Below are 16,007 nucleotides of genomic sequence, written 5' to 3'. Positions count from 1 at the left end.
ATTAATGCTCCAAACTGCAAACCAAAATGTGCTCGGTACAACCATCAGAGTCCATGGGAAAGAAAAGATTTCACCAGTGGGTTTCATGAACAAATGATGAAAACTTGTACATCTGTGACCTTGCAGGGTTGAGAAAATCTGAGCCACTGATTGAAAATCAGTTTCAGATCCTCAACCTGACACTACTTCATTCACAATATACAGCTCGAAAACATGCACACACACAAATGTATACAAACACACGGCATAACACAAGTATTCAGAGAGAATCCTGCAGCTCCAGAGGCCTGTTAAGTATCCTTGGTCTCACAGATGCTACAAACATCAGACACACAGGCTCGTTGTGATGGTGCTGTTCTCAAATGGGGTTTCTTTGCAGACAAAGAAAATAACAGATGCATACATTGGAAGACCAAGTACAGGCATCCCTAAAAGGCATTTCAGGATCAGTTTCAGACTACCGAAACAAAGCGAGTATTACAATAAAGCAAGTCACATAAATTTTTCAGTCTCCCAGTGCATATCAATGGGATGTCTACAGTAGTCTAGTGTGCAACAACACTCCTGGTGTGAGTCTGAACAAATGCACAATGACATGTACCCACTATCATGGTATCATACAAAGTATTTTTGCTATCCTAAAGTCCTCTGAGCTCTGCCTATTCATCTCTCCCTCTCTCGACAACCACTGATATCTGTATTATCTCCACAGCATTGCCTTTTTCAGAATGTCATGTAGCTGCAATCACATGGTATACAGCCTTTGCAAAATGGCTTATCCCAGGTGGCTCAGTGGGTAAAAAATCCGCCTGCAATGCAAGAGACACGGGTTCAATCCCTGAGTCGGGAAGATCCCCTGGAGGAGGGCAAGGCAACCTACTCCAGTATTCTTGCCTGGAGAATTCCACGGAGAGAGCAGCCTGACAGAGTACAGTCCACAGGGTCACAAAGAGTCAGAAAGGACTGAAGCCGCTGAGCACTCACACGCACACATGTACTTCACTTAGTAATATGCATTTAAGGTTCTTTCAAATCTTCTTGTGGCTTTCCACTTCATTTCTGTTTAGTGTTGAATAATATTCCATTGTCTGAATATACCATAGTTATTATTTATCCATTCACTTACTGAAGGACATCTTGGCAGCTTCCAAGTTTTGGCAACTATGAACAAAGCTGCTACAAAGATTTGCCCACAGATTTTTGAGTGGATGTAAGTTTTTAAATTGCTCCAAGAAAATATTAAGGAGTGTGACTGCTGGATCATAGAGTAAGTTTAGTTTTATAAGAATCCAACAAATTGTGTTCCAAAATGATTGTACTATTTTGCATTCCCACAAGCAATGAAAGAGTTTATTTTTAAAAACACTGTTTCTGAGGTATTCACCCTAAGACTCTCCCCAACCCAATGACTCAGGTTCTTTCACATGGCACAATGGAAGTTCAAGAGAAACATTCCATCCTTTTAAGCCTCTACTCAGTCCCCTAACACACAGTCCTTGGTCAGACTTCTTGGATTTCCCCATTCTGAAGGCAAAGCTGTGCAGTGAGCCAGGCTCTGTGACCACCCATGATCTGAATTACGCACAGGTGTTCAAAAATAGAAGAGGGATCCAGCATAATTAAGAGCATTAAGCAATCATCTCAGCCCAAGGAGGCAGTTGAAGGAAAAAAAGAAGAGTTTGGGCAGCGCTTTTAAGAAATAAATTCCACAGCCTTTCACCAAGTTGAAATCTCGGCTTTGGACACAAATAAAAATGAACCTGGCCTGATCTACGCTCCCCGTGGATTCCTGCCAGATCACAAAGCTTGACCCAATTGGCCTGGTTTTCCACCAAGGCCACCACTGGAAAGGTAGATGGTATGGCTGGTAAGAACCAATCATGGATGGCCAGAACAGCGGAGAGAAAAATGGCAGAACATAGCTGGCTAAGACGGGGAGGGTCTCTGCTATCAAGAGATCCATTTTTACACTGCATTTTTAAAAAAATAACAGTATGGTTAGCCTTCAATCTGATTGCCTTCTTTTATAGACTTCCATCCCCCTTTCCTTACATCCTATAAAACATAGCTAATTACTCTTTCATTTTCTCTCTCATCACTTGGTACTGCTATACAGTAGTAAAAGGACTGCTGACTCTATCCAGAGGATCATGTGTTTTAGGCATAAATGCGTTAGAAACTTGCAACACAGGAAGCAGCGCCAAGGTTTTTCCCTAAGATTTCAGGAACCTGGAAAAAGATCCTAAGTTATAAGGATGACTTCTCCTTCAATAAACTGTTACCTACTATAATGTTGTCATGAGAAACTAAAAAAAAAAAAATTTAAATTAAAGCCATTGTTTAATGGACAACACTGGCTCTAATGGGCCCTGTATAACACACACCCGTCTTTTAAAAAGAGTGTTGTCCAAACATTCCCCCTTTGTTATATTTTCCTCCATTCCTGAGGGAAATACTATCTACCTTTACACTCATTTTGTTTAACATCCCCAGTCATTTATGCTATTTACTGAGTATCTGATATTCCTAATAAAATGTCAGTACAAATATCCAAGTTGCCTAGGAGGAAAAAAAAAGTTTTCCACCCTTCCCTGGCTGGTCAAGGTAAACATCTCTATGGCCTGAGTCAGTCAGCCACACTAACACAACCGTCTTTTATCTTTCCTCTGAAATTATAAAAGATCATCATTTTACTCAGCCATGAACCTAACTAAATCGATACTCTGTACACATCAAAATTAAGTATGTTCTCTCTGCTCAAACTGAACAGTGTATTATTTATCACTAATATTTAATGACAAAAAAACCTGATAACTCTCTCTGATTATACCACTGATTTCATCTAGTTCCACATCATCGATTCTTTTGGTCATTAGCATAATCACAGAGAACCAGCTCCGGCTTAGGCAGCAAGTTTGATAACAGAGCTGAAAGGAGACACACACACTTTTAAAAACATGTTCCGATTTTCATCTGAGTATATCTTTATTTGTGTGGCTTTCATACCATTAAAGATGCCAGTCCTTGAAAATATGCAGAAATCACTCTCTACATTGAAGAACAAGGTGCCTGTACCGTACATAACAAGCATGCAGAAGTATAAAGTAGCTGTTAATTAAAAATCACTTTTTAACTTGCTACCCTGCATATGTAACTGTTAAGTTCTAAGCCAAGTCTTTAAAATAAGGAGAAAATGGCTAGGCTCCTTCAAATGAATACCTCATCTGCTTTTCCCCCCTTCCCCCTACTCACATATAAGAGATCAGCCACTTGATTTATTGTTTTTTAAAATCAAATTCCCACCAGGGAATGTTTGCCTTTAAAGTGTTTCCCTTCACCCACAAAACAAACAAATAAATAGCAGCAACAAAAACAAAAAACCACTGGCAAATGAGCACATTATGAAGACAGGACCAAGACTGACAGTTTCAAATCCATCCTACCTTTTCAATGTATGGGACTACAGAATGCTGCTGGGTTTTAAATTCGCATGTAAAAAGCCTGTCTTAAATTAATATTCAGCACTTTAAAATGTTCACATGGAAAAATGAATAAACTACAGCCATCTGTATTGACATGGATGAATTTTACCAATGTTAAACAAAAAAAAATCAACTGACCAAAGAACACATATAGGAGGATACCACCAATACATAACTTGAGTATGCAAAAGGAAACCCTATATTTGGGGGAATATATGCCTATGTATTAGAAGTATAAAGAAAGCCATGGGACAGAAAAAGTCAGCTGAGAGCAGAGCTCACCTCCAGGGGTGAAGGAAAGAAGAATAAGAACATGCCAGGAAACTTTCCAACCAGGATCAGAAATATGTTCTTTTTGAAGCTGAGCTGCAGGTACATGGGGGCTCGCTGAATTATTTTCTGAATGACATCTTTTTGGTGTCTTACACATTTCATAACAAAAATTGAAATCTGTAAGCATATAGTTTTAAGAGAAATCGCTTTGTAAATATCTGCCAGACTGCTTTCCTCAAAAGTTGCTCTCAACTCAAAGATCAAAGTGCTTGAAGCCAAGGCACTGCATTTTATTCCACAATCAGGGCACTTGTTATAATACTACAACCCCAATATAAAATCCATTTGTACCATTTTCAAAAGCGCTTACAACTACTGTAAAGAAGTCTCCCACCTAGGTACTCTGCCATGGGAAAGTACTCTCTGACACAGAGATGATTTCTGTAGCTAGCAAAAGCCACTGTCCTGCTTCTTAATTGAAAAAAAAAAAAATACAGAAATGACATCTCTAAGTATCTTTTAAATTTTTAGTTGACACAAATACATGCATAGGGAGAGTAAGCTAGAATCATATCTCATGTATGATTTGGGAATACAAGGGTCTGAGGTAAATTTTTTGTCAGATGGGGAGTTGATTCCCCCACCCTATCCACATTGCCATCCCTATCCCAAAATATTTAAGCCTTGTGCTACCACTGCCTTAAGGACACAAAAGGGAGAAGCACCCCCAGTCAGCAGGCAGGATGACTTGCTCCTACAAGTATAAGAATTTGTTGTAAGCTTTACCCAAGTTACTACAGTGCGTTTACTGTCAACAGGCATCATACTGCAACAAAAGCCATGATTTAGAAAATAAGGTGAACACACTGAAGTGGCTGAACCCTTCCTAAGCCCAGAGAAGGCGGGCAAAACAGCAGGTCTGCAACAACATGCCTGACGAAGCCCATCAGAGAAAGCCCAAGGCTGCACCATTTTCCATTTAAATAGACTACCTTCTCGATAATTATTGGTAGCTGCACGTGGACAGTGATATTCTCTAGAGAGACCTCACCCGATCCCCAGCCCCCCCTTTTCAAGATTCAACTAGCTTCCTTCCAAATAATTAAACACAGCAAACTTTCTAATAGAAAATTTCTGTAATACATCATTAAAAAGGGTCTGTCATTGATTCCCTTATGACAAATCAGCTAATTACTTAACTTTCTTAAAGAAATGATAAACATCCTTTCAATAAATAAGGCGGAGGGATTTAACATCATGCTGTAGATTTCACCCACTGGTAGCCATAGTAAGTAAGACCCTGTAGCCTCAACGATGCACCTATTTTTTCAACCAGTCCCGTTTTTCATCTTTTTATAGAAATCCTCTATTCACAGTTAGAGACACTCTAGATTGAAAACTTGGCCCATCGGAGATTGTTTTTTAAGCCCTTCAGGGTCTGAACAAAAATAAAAGAACTTTGTACTACAGGAATATTTCAAATGCCACACAAACCCAGAGTCAAAGCAACTGTGAAGTTCTAAACATAAAAACAATTGCCAACTTTTTTGTATCTATTAAAATCAAGCCACACCCAAAGTCAAATGGAATTTTTTTTTTAGGTGAGGGCATTTTGGAACAACACTTTATTGCTGGGTAACTTCAAAAGGCACATTACTAATACAGATGAAAAATCTCTATACAACTTTTATTTAAATAACTCTTTTGATCTTACTGGAGAGATCTTTAGCTGAAGCCCTGAATATTTAAACAAGCCTCCTTAGCATTTTATCTTCCTTTATCTCATAATCTTGGAGGATGCATTCGTCTTAGGATTCTGCTTGCTTTATTTGTGTGGCACTCTTGGCGAGGTTACTTCCATCAATATTCCTGCAGGCCCTATCACATACAATGAGAGAATTTCCCAAGATGCCTAGGGAAATCAACATACTTATGCCAGCAGAATTAATCTAGTGGGTAAACAGTTCAGATTTTTAAATTAAGACAAAATACACAGAGAAAAAAACTACAGCAAGCGATCTGACACTAATTGGTAGCTACAACATGACAACGCCCATTCGAAACATGGACGCAAGCAAGGCATAATTTGAAAAGAAATGTCTGGTAGTGAAAACGACTGATGTTCCCACATTGTTCCTACCACTCAGCTGAACTGTGAAGCTCTTGTTTTGCCTCCATTTCTCTAAGTATCTAATGTTCCTTTTGGTGCTAGACTCTGAGAAGGGAACACATGTTCCTTTCTTAAGTTTCCTGAAGTCCAAACAGTAAAGTTAAACCCTTAAGGAGAGTTGTAAGCTTTCCTCCAATACTGATCATTGAGGAGTCCAGTTCTCCCACGATGGTGGGCATCAGAATCATACGGGGAGCATTTCAAAAATGCAAAAGCTGGCACCACTCCCGATATGGCACATCCAGGCGCGCTGTGACTACGTCTGTGTTTGGAATGACAGCTCTGCTGCGATTCCAATCCTTATGCATACTTAAAAACCACCGGCTTTGATTCTTAATAGAAATCCAAACACATTAAAAAGAATGCAGGTCTCGAGATAAAAACAAAACATTAGTTGGTAAAATCTACATGAAGATGAAGATTTCAGTTTCACAGTGTTTAGGAGCAGAAATTACTTGGTCCATGGGCCTCTGTTTAGTGTGCATCAGAATTACTCCAGGAGAGGTTTGTGAAAAATGTACATTTGCACATCAGTCAGCAAAAATTCTGATTGGAGGATTTGTATTTTAATAAATCTCCCCTAACACATACACATGCGTAGACACACACAATGTCTGGAAGCAGGTGAAGAAGGAACTTCACTTTGAAACATGCTGAACTTGGACCAACAGCAACCCTCTACCACTTCATGTATGAGTACCCGCCTCCATCTCTTGTGCTCACCTGTCCCCAGGAGAGAAGCATCCAGCTCCTCTGACAGGGTACCACCAGCTCAAGGGAGAGGCTCTGGGACGGAAAAAACTCATGTCAAATTCACATCACTCCGTGCCCCCAGGAGCTGTGGTTACTTCCTGGGAGTACGAAGAACACCTTCAAAAGTCTGAAGAACAACACCCAGCCCCAGTGTCCTTAGGTCTCTAGGCTCAAAGAACACACCTTAAACACTCCCCTAATTTGCAGACAGGGAACCAGGAGCACGAAAAGTCACATTATGATTCAACCGCAGAGCCAGGAGGGAGAAAAGGAAACCTCAGAAATTCTGCTTTTGAGTTGATGCTAAAGCTGCTATTCAGTGTACTAGCTGATAAAGTCGAGGACAAAATCAGCTAAAACCAGAGAATCTGGAAGCAAAGAGAGTCTGGCCAACTGTGAATGTCCACCTGAATTACCACTAGTAAATAAATCTGCATCCAAAAATACAACTTGGAAATCTTTGTCCCATCCTAAGTGAATGTCTCCTATTTCATATGAACAGGAATTCAATAATGCCAAGTTCAGGTCCACTTTTCTCCCCTTAGTAAACTGTCCTCTAACATGCTAACCTCTGAGATCTCCAAACTCTTGAAATAAAAAACAGAATGACATGAGCTTTCTAACCAGTGACTCCTCCATTTCAGCTTTTTGTCTGAATTAGCAGCAGCAGGAGGAAATAAAGCCATCACAGAGGGGTCATGAGTAGAGATAACTAAACAGTAAACAGAATATTTGAACACAACTTTGTACATGTTTGTGCTCCTTTATTTTAAAAAAAAATCTATTTTATTAAAATTGTCATTTGGAAACAAAGTACAATTAGCTTTGCACAGGGCCTGCCGAGATGTTCTGGAACACACCAGACATATGTAAATATTTCGTGATATCTGTTCCAACTGAGTAGACCTGTCAAGACATTTACAGGGTTTGACACTACTTCTGACTTTAATTAAATTTCTGACCAGATACTTTAATGCAATTTAAATAGATTATTAGTTGTCAGGATCTAATATAAATTTTGTTTATGATTTAGCTACTTTAAGTACTCTGATTGAAGAAACTATTTAACCCCACGAGTCCACAGCTTCAAGCATTAAGATGAGGCCACTAAAAAGCCTCCACTGCCCTTTGCACTCTCCCAGGAATCTTAAATTACTACAACCTAACGGCAAATACTGAGGCACCAAAGTGAGCCCCTCCCCCACTTTTTTAAAAGCAAAGACCTTGCAGATGGTAATACAGAAAAACCCATGTATGCTTATTCAAGTTCCAGATTCTTTCTTCCAGGCAGCCCGTTCTCCCAGTGGCTGGCTAGGTAGGAAATGTTTTTCTCACTTTCAATCCCATAAAAATCACTACCAAACACCTGTTGTGCACAAGGCAGGGCATGTATTAAAAACAGGCGTCAGGGGAGTTCAAAAAGAAAAACAAGTCTTACAGAGACATCCTCAAGCTAATCTGGCTAAGAGATTTTCAAGACTGGGTAAAACAGTGCGAGAGAAAGGATGCAGCTTCTGGCACAACCTTCTCGTGAACAGGAGCAGACTCCTAAACAAGGCCCGAAAAGTGCCTCAGTACCAACTGCCTGTAATTAATGAAAATAATTTATTAAGGAAACAAAGAACACTGTCTAATTGTCTTCCCTGGCTGCCATGCACTTTACCCCAATGTACTTCCTCTTTCCAGAATACCAGCCTTAGAGCCATTACTGCAAGAACATTATCTATGGGATGCAAAACCAAAGCACTTCTTGAAATCAAACGTTCCTTACAGCATTTATTTTTAGGTTGGCAGCACAAGCCAAATCTGCTTAATTTCCATTAACTACATCATCACATGCACATTGAAATAAACTACGTGGGTCCGGGGGGGTGGATTAAGTGCCATGCATAAGACACCCCATATTTGGCCAGGTTTTCCTTTGTTTCAGGAATTTGTCTCCTCTCATGGCCTGCTGATGTTCTAGCTTTCGGCACCTCTAACCTTAATTCAGCCAAGCACCAAGGAAGAGAAAGACTTCTAAAAATCAGTTTAAGACGGCTCCTCGGATAGCACACGTATGGCAAAGTGACACAGATCAGTGCAACAAGGCACGGGAAAGATTGTCTACAAAATTACACCAGCCCAATTGCAAACTTAACTTGGCTTGCTGGCCTGAGTTACAAACTCAGTGTTTGATCACCTGGTGGGATGACTACCATCAACTAAGAAGAAAAAAAAAACAAACCCACAAATGGTAAAAGTCTATGCTGGCTCACATGTCAAGTTCACCTGTCTATTCAGCAGATGCCTCTCTTAAGGTTGCTTTCTTTAGAAAACAAATCTCTACTTGCTGGAGACCTTCATATACACTCAGTCCAAAAACATACTTAAAAATAAAAAAAAAACAATACTGCTGGCTTAGCAAAAATGGCATTACTATGAAGGAATTCTATAAAGGGACTATGACACCTAACAGGATAAGAAAGAAAAAGAAAAAAGCCCTAAGCGAAAAAATTTCTTCGAAAAACAAAAATACCACCTGTGCAAATCTAGCTCTGCTCTGGAAACCTCTTTTCAGCCTCAGAGAAACAGCCCATGCCCGGTGCCTTGAAGTTGCAATTAAATTGTAGTAATTTAAGATTATCGGGCGAGCAAAGGGCAGTGGGAGCTCTTTGGAGGGCTTGCCTCCCCACTTAATGCTCTTCAGTCAGGGGTTAAATGAGTTTCTTTAATGTAAGTACCTTAAAGTAACTGAATCATAAACAAAATTTATACTATTTTCTGACAGCCTGCAATCTATTTAAATTTTATTAACGGGTGCCTAAAATTATTTTTAAAAGACAGAACCCTTGCAAGGCCCTGTAAATATTCTTGGCATACCCACTGAAAAGTAATCAAGACTTTATAATACCTAAATGGAACATACATACATTTTGGGGATGCAGATTCTTTACAAGATAACATTTTAAAAGTGAGTTTGCATCTTAAGTAAAACCTGAAAACCAAATCAACAGCACAATAAGGTTGGCTGCAAAGAGGAAGCTGGGTTCAAAAGAAGTTGTCACATCTGTTCTATTCTCCTTTCTCTTCCTTTATGTTGGCATTGCCGGGGTATAAATATATTTGTTGAGGAAATATCACAATTCTTCTGTTAATTTAAACAACTGCTGAGAACAGACACAGCCTTCAATAGAGCCTACAAATGCAAATATACAAGGCTGGGGGTAGAGTCTTAAGAGAAACAGGCAAAGAGTCAGTAACAGAAAACCATGCCCAGGCTCAATATTAACCCAGTTAACTTTTGTTATTGTTGGTACAAATGATTTAACTAGAAAATATTTATAGCTTTTCAAAAAACATTACATATTGCAGAAAATTGCCTAATAGCATCCATGTGTATGTTTAACTCACATTGTTTAATGATACAATAAAAGGTATATCCAATAAAAGCTACAGACTTTGAAACATGTTGGGCACTCTGGTTATGAAACTCTGACTTAAAAAAACACAAAGTGCTTACTATGTGATCAACATTTGTTCATTACAAATGCAATCCTTAAACAACAATTATTTTTATCCTTCTCTGTGTGTTTATTTGTCATTTACCCCACTTTGCTCTACTTAATTAAAATGATATTTAATTTGGGTATAGTCTATACCTAAAAAGTGTTACACAGTTTATACTCCAGGATTTAAATATAAACACAAAATCTTTCAGATGTCTCCAGCAACACAACCCCCTTAATTTGAGGCTGTTAATCTAAAAAGTTGATGTTTCTTTCATTATACTTTGATAAACCTGTGAAAACAAAATGCTAAAGTAATTACTGTTACTACTCCCTTTAAAAATGTAAAGCAGTTAAATTTTCCTAGACAACAAGCAAGGACAAGTTACAGAGAACTTGAATAAAAGTAGCAACGTGGTCATGTTGAATGTCAATCTAAAAAAAGAGGTTATGTCTAATCTGGAGAATGCTCCCTCTCGCCTTTTTAAATTCCAAGAGTGGGCTGACACAAAACTTCATCACCAGGATTTTCTTCTTTTTTTTTTTTTTTTTTGAGCTTCACATCAGATTTAAACCCTCACATACAAAACCTTGGCTTCCCTGACAAGGCAGATCTTCTAAACTTGATGTGAGAAAATGTTATCTAACTCTAGTGTAGGAGTCTAATGTTGGTAAAAAAGAATTCCATTGCACAGTTCTGGGTAGCAAGACTGCCTCTGGAAGACTTAATAGCCTTTTAATGCCCTTTTGGGTATGTTTTGTTCATAAATAAGAATGCATTATAAAAATAATAACTTGTTTAGCTACTCAGCATCTGTAAGGAACTCAGATCCTGCCTGGAGAGGGGTTGAATATTTCCTTCCAAGCGAGGCTTTGCTTGGACAACAAAGATCAGCATTTGCAATAGTCCATTTCTGCATTAGTCAATATACAGCTTTGCTGCTAGATCGAATAGTCCAGGGTTCTTCGTGTAGAGCTCCTGACAACAACCCAGCAGCAGTTCTGTTTGATCTCTCCTGCTTCCTTAATTTGGGTTGTCAAGGTTCAGCAGTTGGAGGCTGTTTACTTTACTTTTTCAAAAAAAAAAAAAAAACTGATTTTTTTCCCCCCTCTCTCTCTCTCATACAATGACTAATCCAAAGTCTGAGGAGGGTGCGGGGAAAGGGGGCTGGGATGCAGCTAGTGACAAGATGTTAAACATCCCCCCCCTCCTTGCAGTGAGATTTTAGCTAACATCTTTTAATGGTAACTGGTTGAGTTCTTTTTTATATTTTTAATACTCTTTAATTATATGACGTTTCAAGCAGGAAAGTCAGAGACAGAAAGGACTCATTCCCAACCTCTGAAACTGTGAGCCCAATTTTAATTTCCTGGCCTCAAAGAGATGGGTATTTTTCACTTAACAGAATCAAAACTCTAGTGGAATTCTCAAAAGATTTGATACATTTGTCTCTGGAACCGAAAATAACAGGAACTTCTGTGTCTCTGTTATACAGGATAACCCTTGGTAGAAAATACCAGAACTCTTACCATTTCTCTTCAAATTCTAGTTAAGCTATTTCCCTAAATTGATTCTCACTGTGGAAAATACAAGGGGAAGGGACATGTAAGGTGAAAAACTGGAGATATTCTTCAATATATTTTCAGCAGGAGAAAAATCTCTTAACTATCCCTTAGGTTTTTTCAATTCAGCTATTGTGCAAGCCCTAAATCCTGAAGCCTACGACAACTAAAGGTAAAGTGTAGACAGTTTCAATGTATAGACTCCTTTCAGAGGGAATACAGAACGGCCCTCCAACATTCCAGTCTACACAACAGTAACAAAAAGGGAAATCCAAACTTGGAAAATACCTGTGACCAGACATGAGAGCAACACCAGCCCCTCCTAAGTGGGCTGGAAAAGCTCAAATGCAACCAAATGAAATGTTTATATTAATTTCATTATTCTGTCCAAGCTCGAAGGCAGGGGGCAGGGGGTGCACAGAGGGACAAATAAGTTTCATTTCGGGTTTTCTGGTTGAGCAAAAGAAAAGGAATTAAAACGAACGCGTAGGATGAGCCTAGACTAAATCAATACACTTTGTAATCAGCCCGGCAAGGGTATTTGGACACAATGACTTGGAAATAATTAATAGTTAAAAAAAAGGGGGGGGGGGCGGGAGAAGGGTGAGAAGGGGAGCGAGGGATGTCATCATATTTTATCAGAGCACTTTATACTCCACGCTAAACTTTGATCTCTAGATTTTCGGATTTGGGAAAGAAAAGGGGGAAAAAGGATAAAGTCCAATATTTCGAAGCACCTACCGGCTTGAGGACAGGCGCATTCCTGGCTCCGGCGCCAGATCGCTGCGCTCGCGCCGCCCATGCTGAAGCTCTGGGCACAGAGAACCCCCGGGCGCAACCCAGAGCTCTAGGGTGTCCCTAGACCCTGCGCACCCGCCCGCGGCCGCGGCCGCCTCGACTTACCCGCGGAGACCCGGGAGGGAGCGGGAGCACCGCCTTCACGCCCGCGGAGGAGGCGCCGGCAGCACCATGGTCCGCGGCGCCGCTGCCGCTGCCCCTGGCCCGCTTGCTCGCCACACGCTCTCTTCCTCTTGCAAACTTTCGGGTTCTGCGGTCGACAAGAAACCGGGGTGACCGTCAGCAAGTCTTCTCGGTGCAGGTTGGGGGAAACAGAGTGGGGCGGGATAGATGAGTAAGCTGGGGGGCCAAGGCGGAGAGGGCGTCGGGCCCGAAGGACCCACAAGCGTGCGTGGAGGGAAGAGAGGCTGTGTGGCTCGGGGGTTCCTGCAAGGATCCCGAGACAGGGAATCGGACGGAGCCAAAGTCTCAGCACCTTACCCGGGATCTTACAAAGTTGCAACAACAAAAAAGGAGGGGGGAGGAAAGGGGGAGGGGTGGGATCGGGATAAGATCGCAGCCGCAAGGTTTGGAGTTACAACTGTTTATTTAGTCCTTATTCTAACTGGGGGCGGGAGCTGCGCTGCAATGGGGGGCGATGGGGGGGGGGGTGCAGGCAGCGATTTCTTAGCAAACACTCGTGGGGGGGGGGGGGGCAGGGCATGAGACTTTGTTTCTGGGCGCGAAGCTCCCTTGCGCCCGCGTGTGTCACCGCCAGTCTCCAGGGACCAAGGTGGAACTCACAACAGGTGGGGAGGGGGACTAGCCTAGGGCCAAAAAGGAGAAGGAATCAAAGTTTCCTAGCGCAGCAGCGCCTGTGGAAGGAGGGGGGCGGAAGGCGGGGGCGAGGGGAGGCGGAGGCAGTGAATGACCGCGACCCCGCGGCAACTGGCAAACCCCTCGGCTCCCGGCACCGCCACCTCGGTCCCCACCCGAGGCGCACGGCCGCCCGGCTCGCGGGCTGGCTCAGCTGAATCCTCTTTGCCGGGCACGAATGGAGCGCCGGGAGCTCGGGAAGAAGGCGGCGCGCAGACGAGGAACAGAGAGCCATCGGCTGCCGGGACACCGCCAAAGGGACGCGGCAACTCGCGCACGTCTCAGGACAAATCGAGGCTTGGGAAATCCCCTCCACCCCCGTTCTTAAGAGGGGAGTACACCCAGAAAGTGCATGTGATGGAGTGGAGAGGAATCCGCGCGCGGCGACTACCCGCAGGGCACCCTGCTCCCACTCTCACTCGCGGAGCTGGCCACGGCAGTCGCGGATCCCTGGCAGGGAGGCTGAGTTCGCTGGGCAGAGCGCGTGAGGGGTACGTGTCTAGCTGAAGGTGCGCGGGTATGTGTTTGAGTTTTCTGGGCTCCGGGGTGCGACAGAGGAGTGCCCCCGCCATCGAGGTCGGGACATGGCGTGCGTAGCACTAGAGACGTCCCCAGCCGCGGGGCCTAGGGCGCGGACGTCCCCAGTCATTCCGCTGAGGCCCACGGAGCAGCCCCAGGGCACAGAGGGGAAACACTAGCAGTTGAGCGAAGGGGAAAAGTTTGCTCCAAGTCCAAACTTTGGGCTCAAGAAGCACCCAGCAGCGCGCCCCCCTCCCGCCGTGGACCTGACCCCGGGCCCTGCGCCCCGCCGGCAGCTACTCGGCAGGCACCCCAACAACGGACACCAAAGTTACGCCAGGCCGCCTGGGCTTATCGATTTCTCTCCCCACAGCGACTGCAGAACAACGCGTGAAGGGGCCAAAGGGAAGGCGAGATTGCCTCCTCGCTGCTGCCTTCGCCACCCCACCCCCCATTTGACTTATGGAAATACACCCGAGAGCAGTGCCCCAGGAAACCCCTCCACCTCGCAGCCCCCACCCACCCCAGAGCCTGGCCCTGACCCTGGGAAGAGAGAGGCTGCCTCTGGGGAGGGCTGGGGGAGATGCACGTGGAGCCGGGAGATGAAAAGTAGATTTTTTTTTTTCTTTTCTTTTTCTTTTCTTTCTTTTTTCTTTTTGGTTGTTGTTGTTGTTGTTTAAAGTGGTCGGAGACAAGGCAGGAGGCGGCTTGGGAAAAGTGGAGCAGAAATGGAAAAATACAAACTCACCCGCTGCAAATGGTCTCTCGGTGCAAACTAAGGTGTTTTCGGGCCTTTCCCCGAGCGCGCCCACTCCCGCCCGCGCGCGCACCCCCGCAAACACACTCACTTGGTCACACACGCACGCGCGCGCGCACATATACACACACACACACAGACACACGCACACACACGCACTCCCGGGCGAGGGCCGGGCCGCGCGAGTACAGCATGAAACCGCCACACAATAAATAACAATAGATTCCTCCGCTCCGGACTAGCTTCCCCGAGCCCAGCCAGCGCCAGCGGCGGCGGCGGCCGCAGAAGCGCGGACCGCGTCGGGCCGGGGGCTTTCCCCAGCCTGCTCCCACCCCTGGCATCCAGCCTGGGCCCCTTCTCCACCTCACGCGCCCACAAACCACCCCCGGGCTTGAGCCTGCTCACCCTCCTTCCCCAAGCCACTTGGGCGCTGGTGCCCGCCCCCACCCCTGGAACAAATAAATAAATAAGGCGAGCGCGAGGCCAACACGTCGCGGAGGGAGATGTTGTTATTTTTTGCTGTTGTGCGTCCCTGACGTCACATCCACCTGCTGGGTAAACAACAAGGCTTGCAGCAAAAAAAAAAAAAAAAAAAATCGCAGTTGCCAAAGCAGGCCTGGGGGAGGTGGGAATTGGGGGCAAAGGGAACAGGGAGGTGGGAGTGAGGGGCGTCAGGCTGCGTGGGGGAGAGGGAGGCAGACCCTGCAGACCCGAGAGAGGAGGGCCACGCCAGAGCAGTCCCTGGCAAAAGAGGAATCAGGCAAGAAAGACCTGGAAAACAAGGGGCATGGGGGAGGGGGATTCCTCAGAAGAGGGGGGAAGGGGGGCCCATTCAGACACTGGGGGGAAAAAACGAGAGGAAGAGTGTTAGCAACTAGGGACGAAGATGGTAACGCGATGGCTATTTGCTTGGTTTCTGAGCTAAAAATACAGAAGGAAGAGGAGAGGATAGACAGGGATGTGAGTTTCCTCCAGTTAAAAGTGAAAGTGTTTTGCCATCAGTGACAGTTGAAGGAGGGGGAGGGGGGTGGTGTTTTCAACCCCCTTTCTCCTTCTCTCCCGTCCTCCCTCGGTCTCTCCTCTTTCTTTCTGTACTTTGTCCAATGAAAGAAGGCGAGTTCGGAAGGTGAAAGTTCAGCAGAAGGACAAACCCCTGTTTGCAAGAAAGAGAAACCAGCCAGCGAGGGGTTTTCCCCCCTGTATTTCTGAAGCAGGAGAATGTAATGTGGGACGCTTCCCGGTCCTTGTCAGAGTCACTGCAGGAATGTGTAGTTAGATCCACTTCAGGCGAAAGTGGCTGCGTTGGGAGCTGTGTTCTTGCCACGGTTTCTCTTAGGAAAACGCCCAGG

At 44.0% G+C, this 16,007-nt stretch overlaps 2 protein-coding genes across 7 annotated transcripts in view; one reads left to right on the top strand and one right to left on the bottom strand.

Annotated features, from left to right (window-relative positions):
• Nucleotides 1–14,790, bottom strand: part of FOXP1 (forkhead box P1) — a 611,298-nt gene extending 596,508 nt beyond the window's left edge. For 4 of the 5 annotated variants that reach the window (XM_061128082.1, XM_061128083.1, XM_061128087.1 and 1 more), the window contains exon 1: nt 12,633–12,777. The gene's annotated coding sequence lies outside the window, so the exon portion shown is untranslated. Of the gene's footprint in view, nt 1–12,632; nt 12,778–14,649 lie in introns of those variants that run through there. The other variant, XM_061128081.1, reaches the window with a different exon arrangement.
• Nucleotides 13,246–15,174, top strand: LOC133045764 (collagen alpha-1(III) chain-like). 2 transcript variants are annotated; one of them, XM_061128092.1, is made up of 2 exons: nt 13,246–13,873; nt 14,584–15,174. In XM_061128092.1, the coding sequence occupies exons 1-2, from the start codon at nt 13,434–13,436 to the stop codon at nt 14,678–14,680; spliced, it is 537 nt and encodes a 178-aa protein (XP_060984075.1). In that variant the 5' UTR covers nt 13,246–13,433; the 3' UTR covers nt 14,681–15,174. The 2 variants fall into 2 exon arrangements, with proteins under 2 accessions (XP_060984075.1, XP_060984074.1); XM_061128091.1 differs by having other exon boundaries at nt 13,247–13,873; nt 14,275–15,172.
• Nucleotides 15,175–16,007: the final 833 nt, after the last annotated feature.

The sequence above is a fragment of the Dama dama genome, chromosome 24, assembly GCF_033118175.1.
Source record: "Dama dama isolate Ldn47 chromosome 24, ASM3311817v1, whole genome shotgun sequence".
NCBI lineage: Eukaryota > Metazoa > Chordata > Mammalia > Artiodactyla > Cervidae > Dama > Dama dama.
The sequence above is the reverse complement of the archived record's forward strand: the minus strand, read 5'-3'. Positions and strand labels throughout refer to the sequence as shown.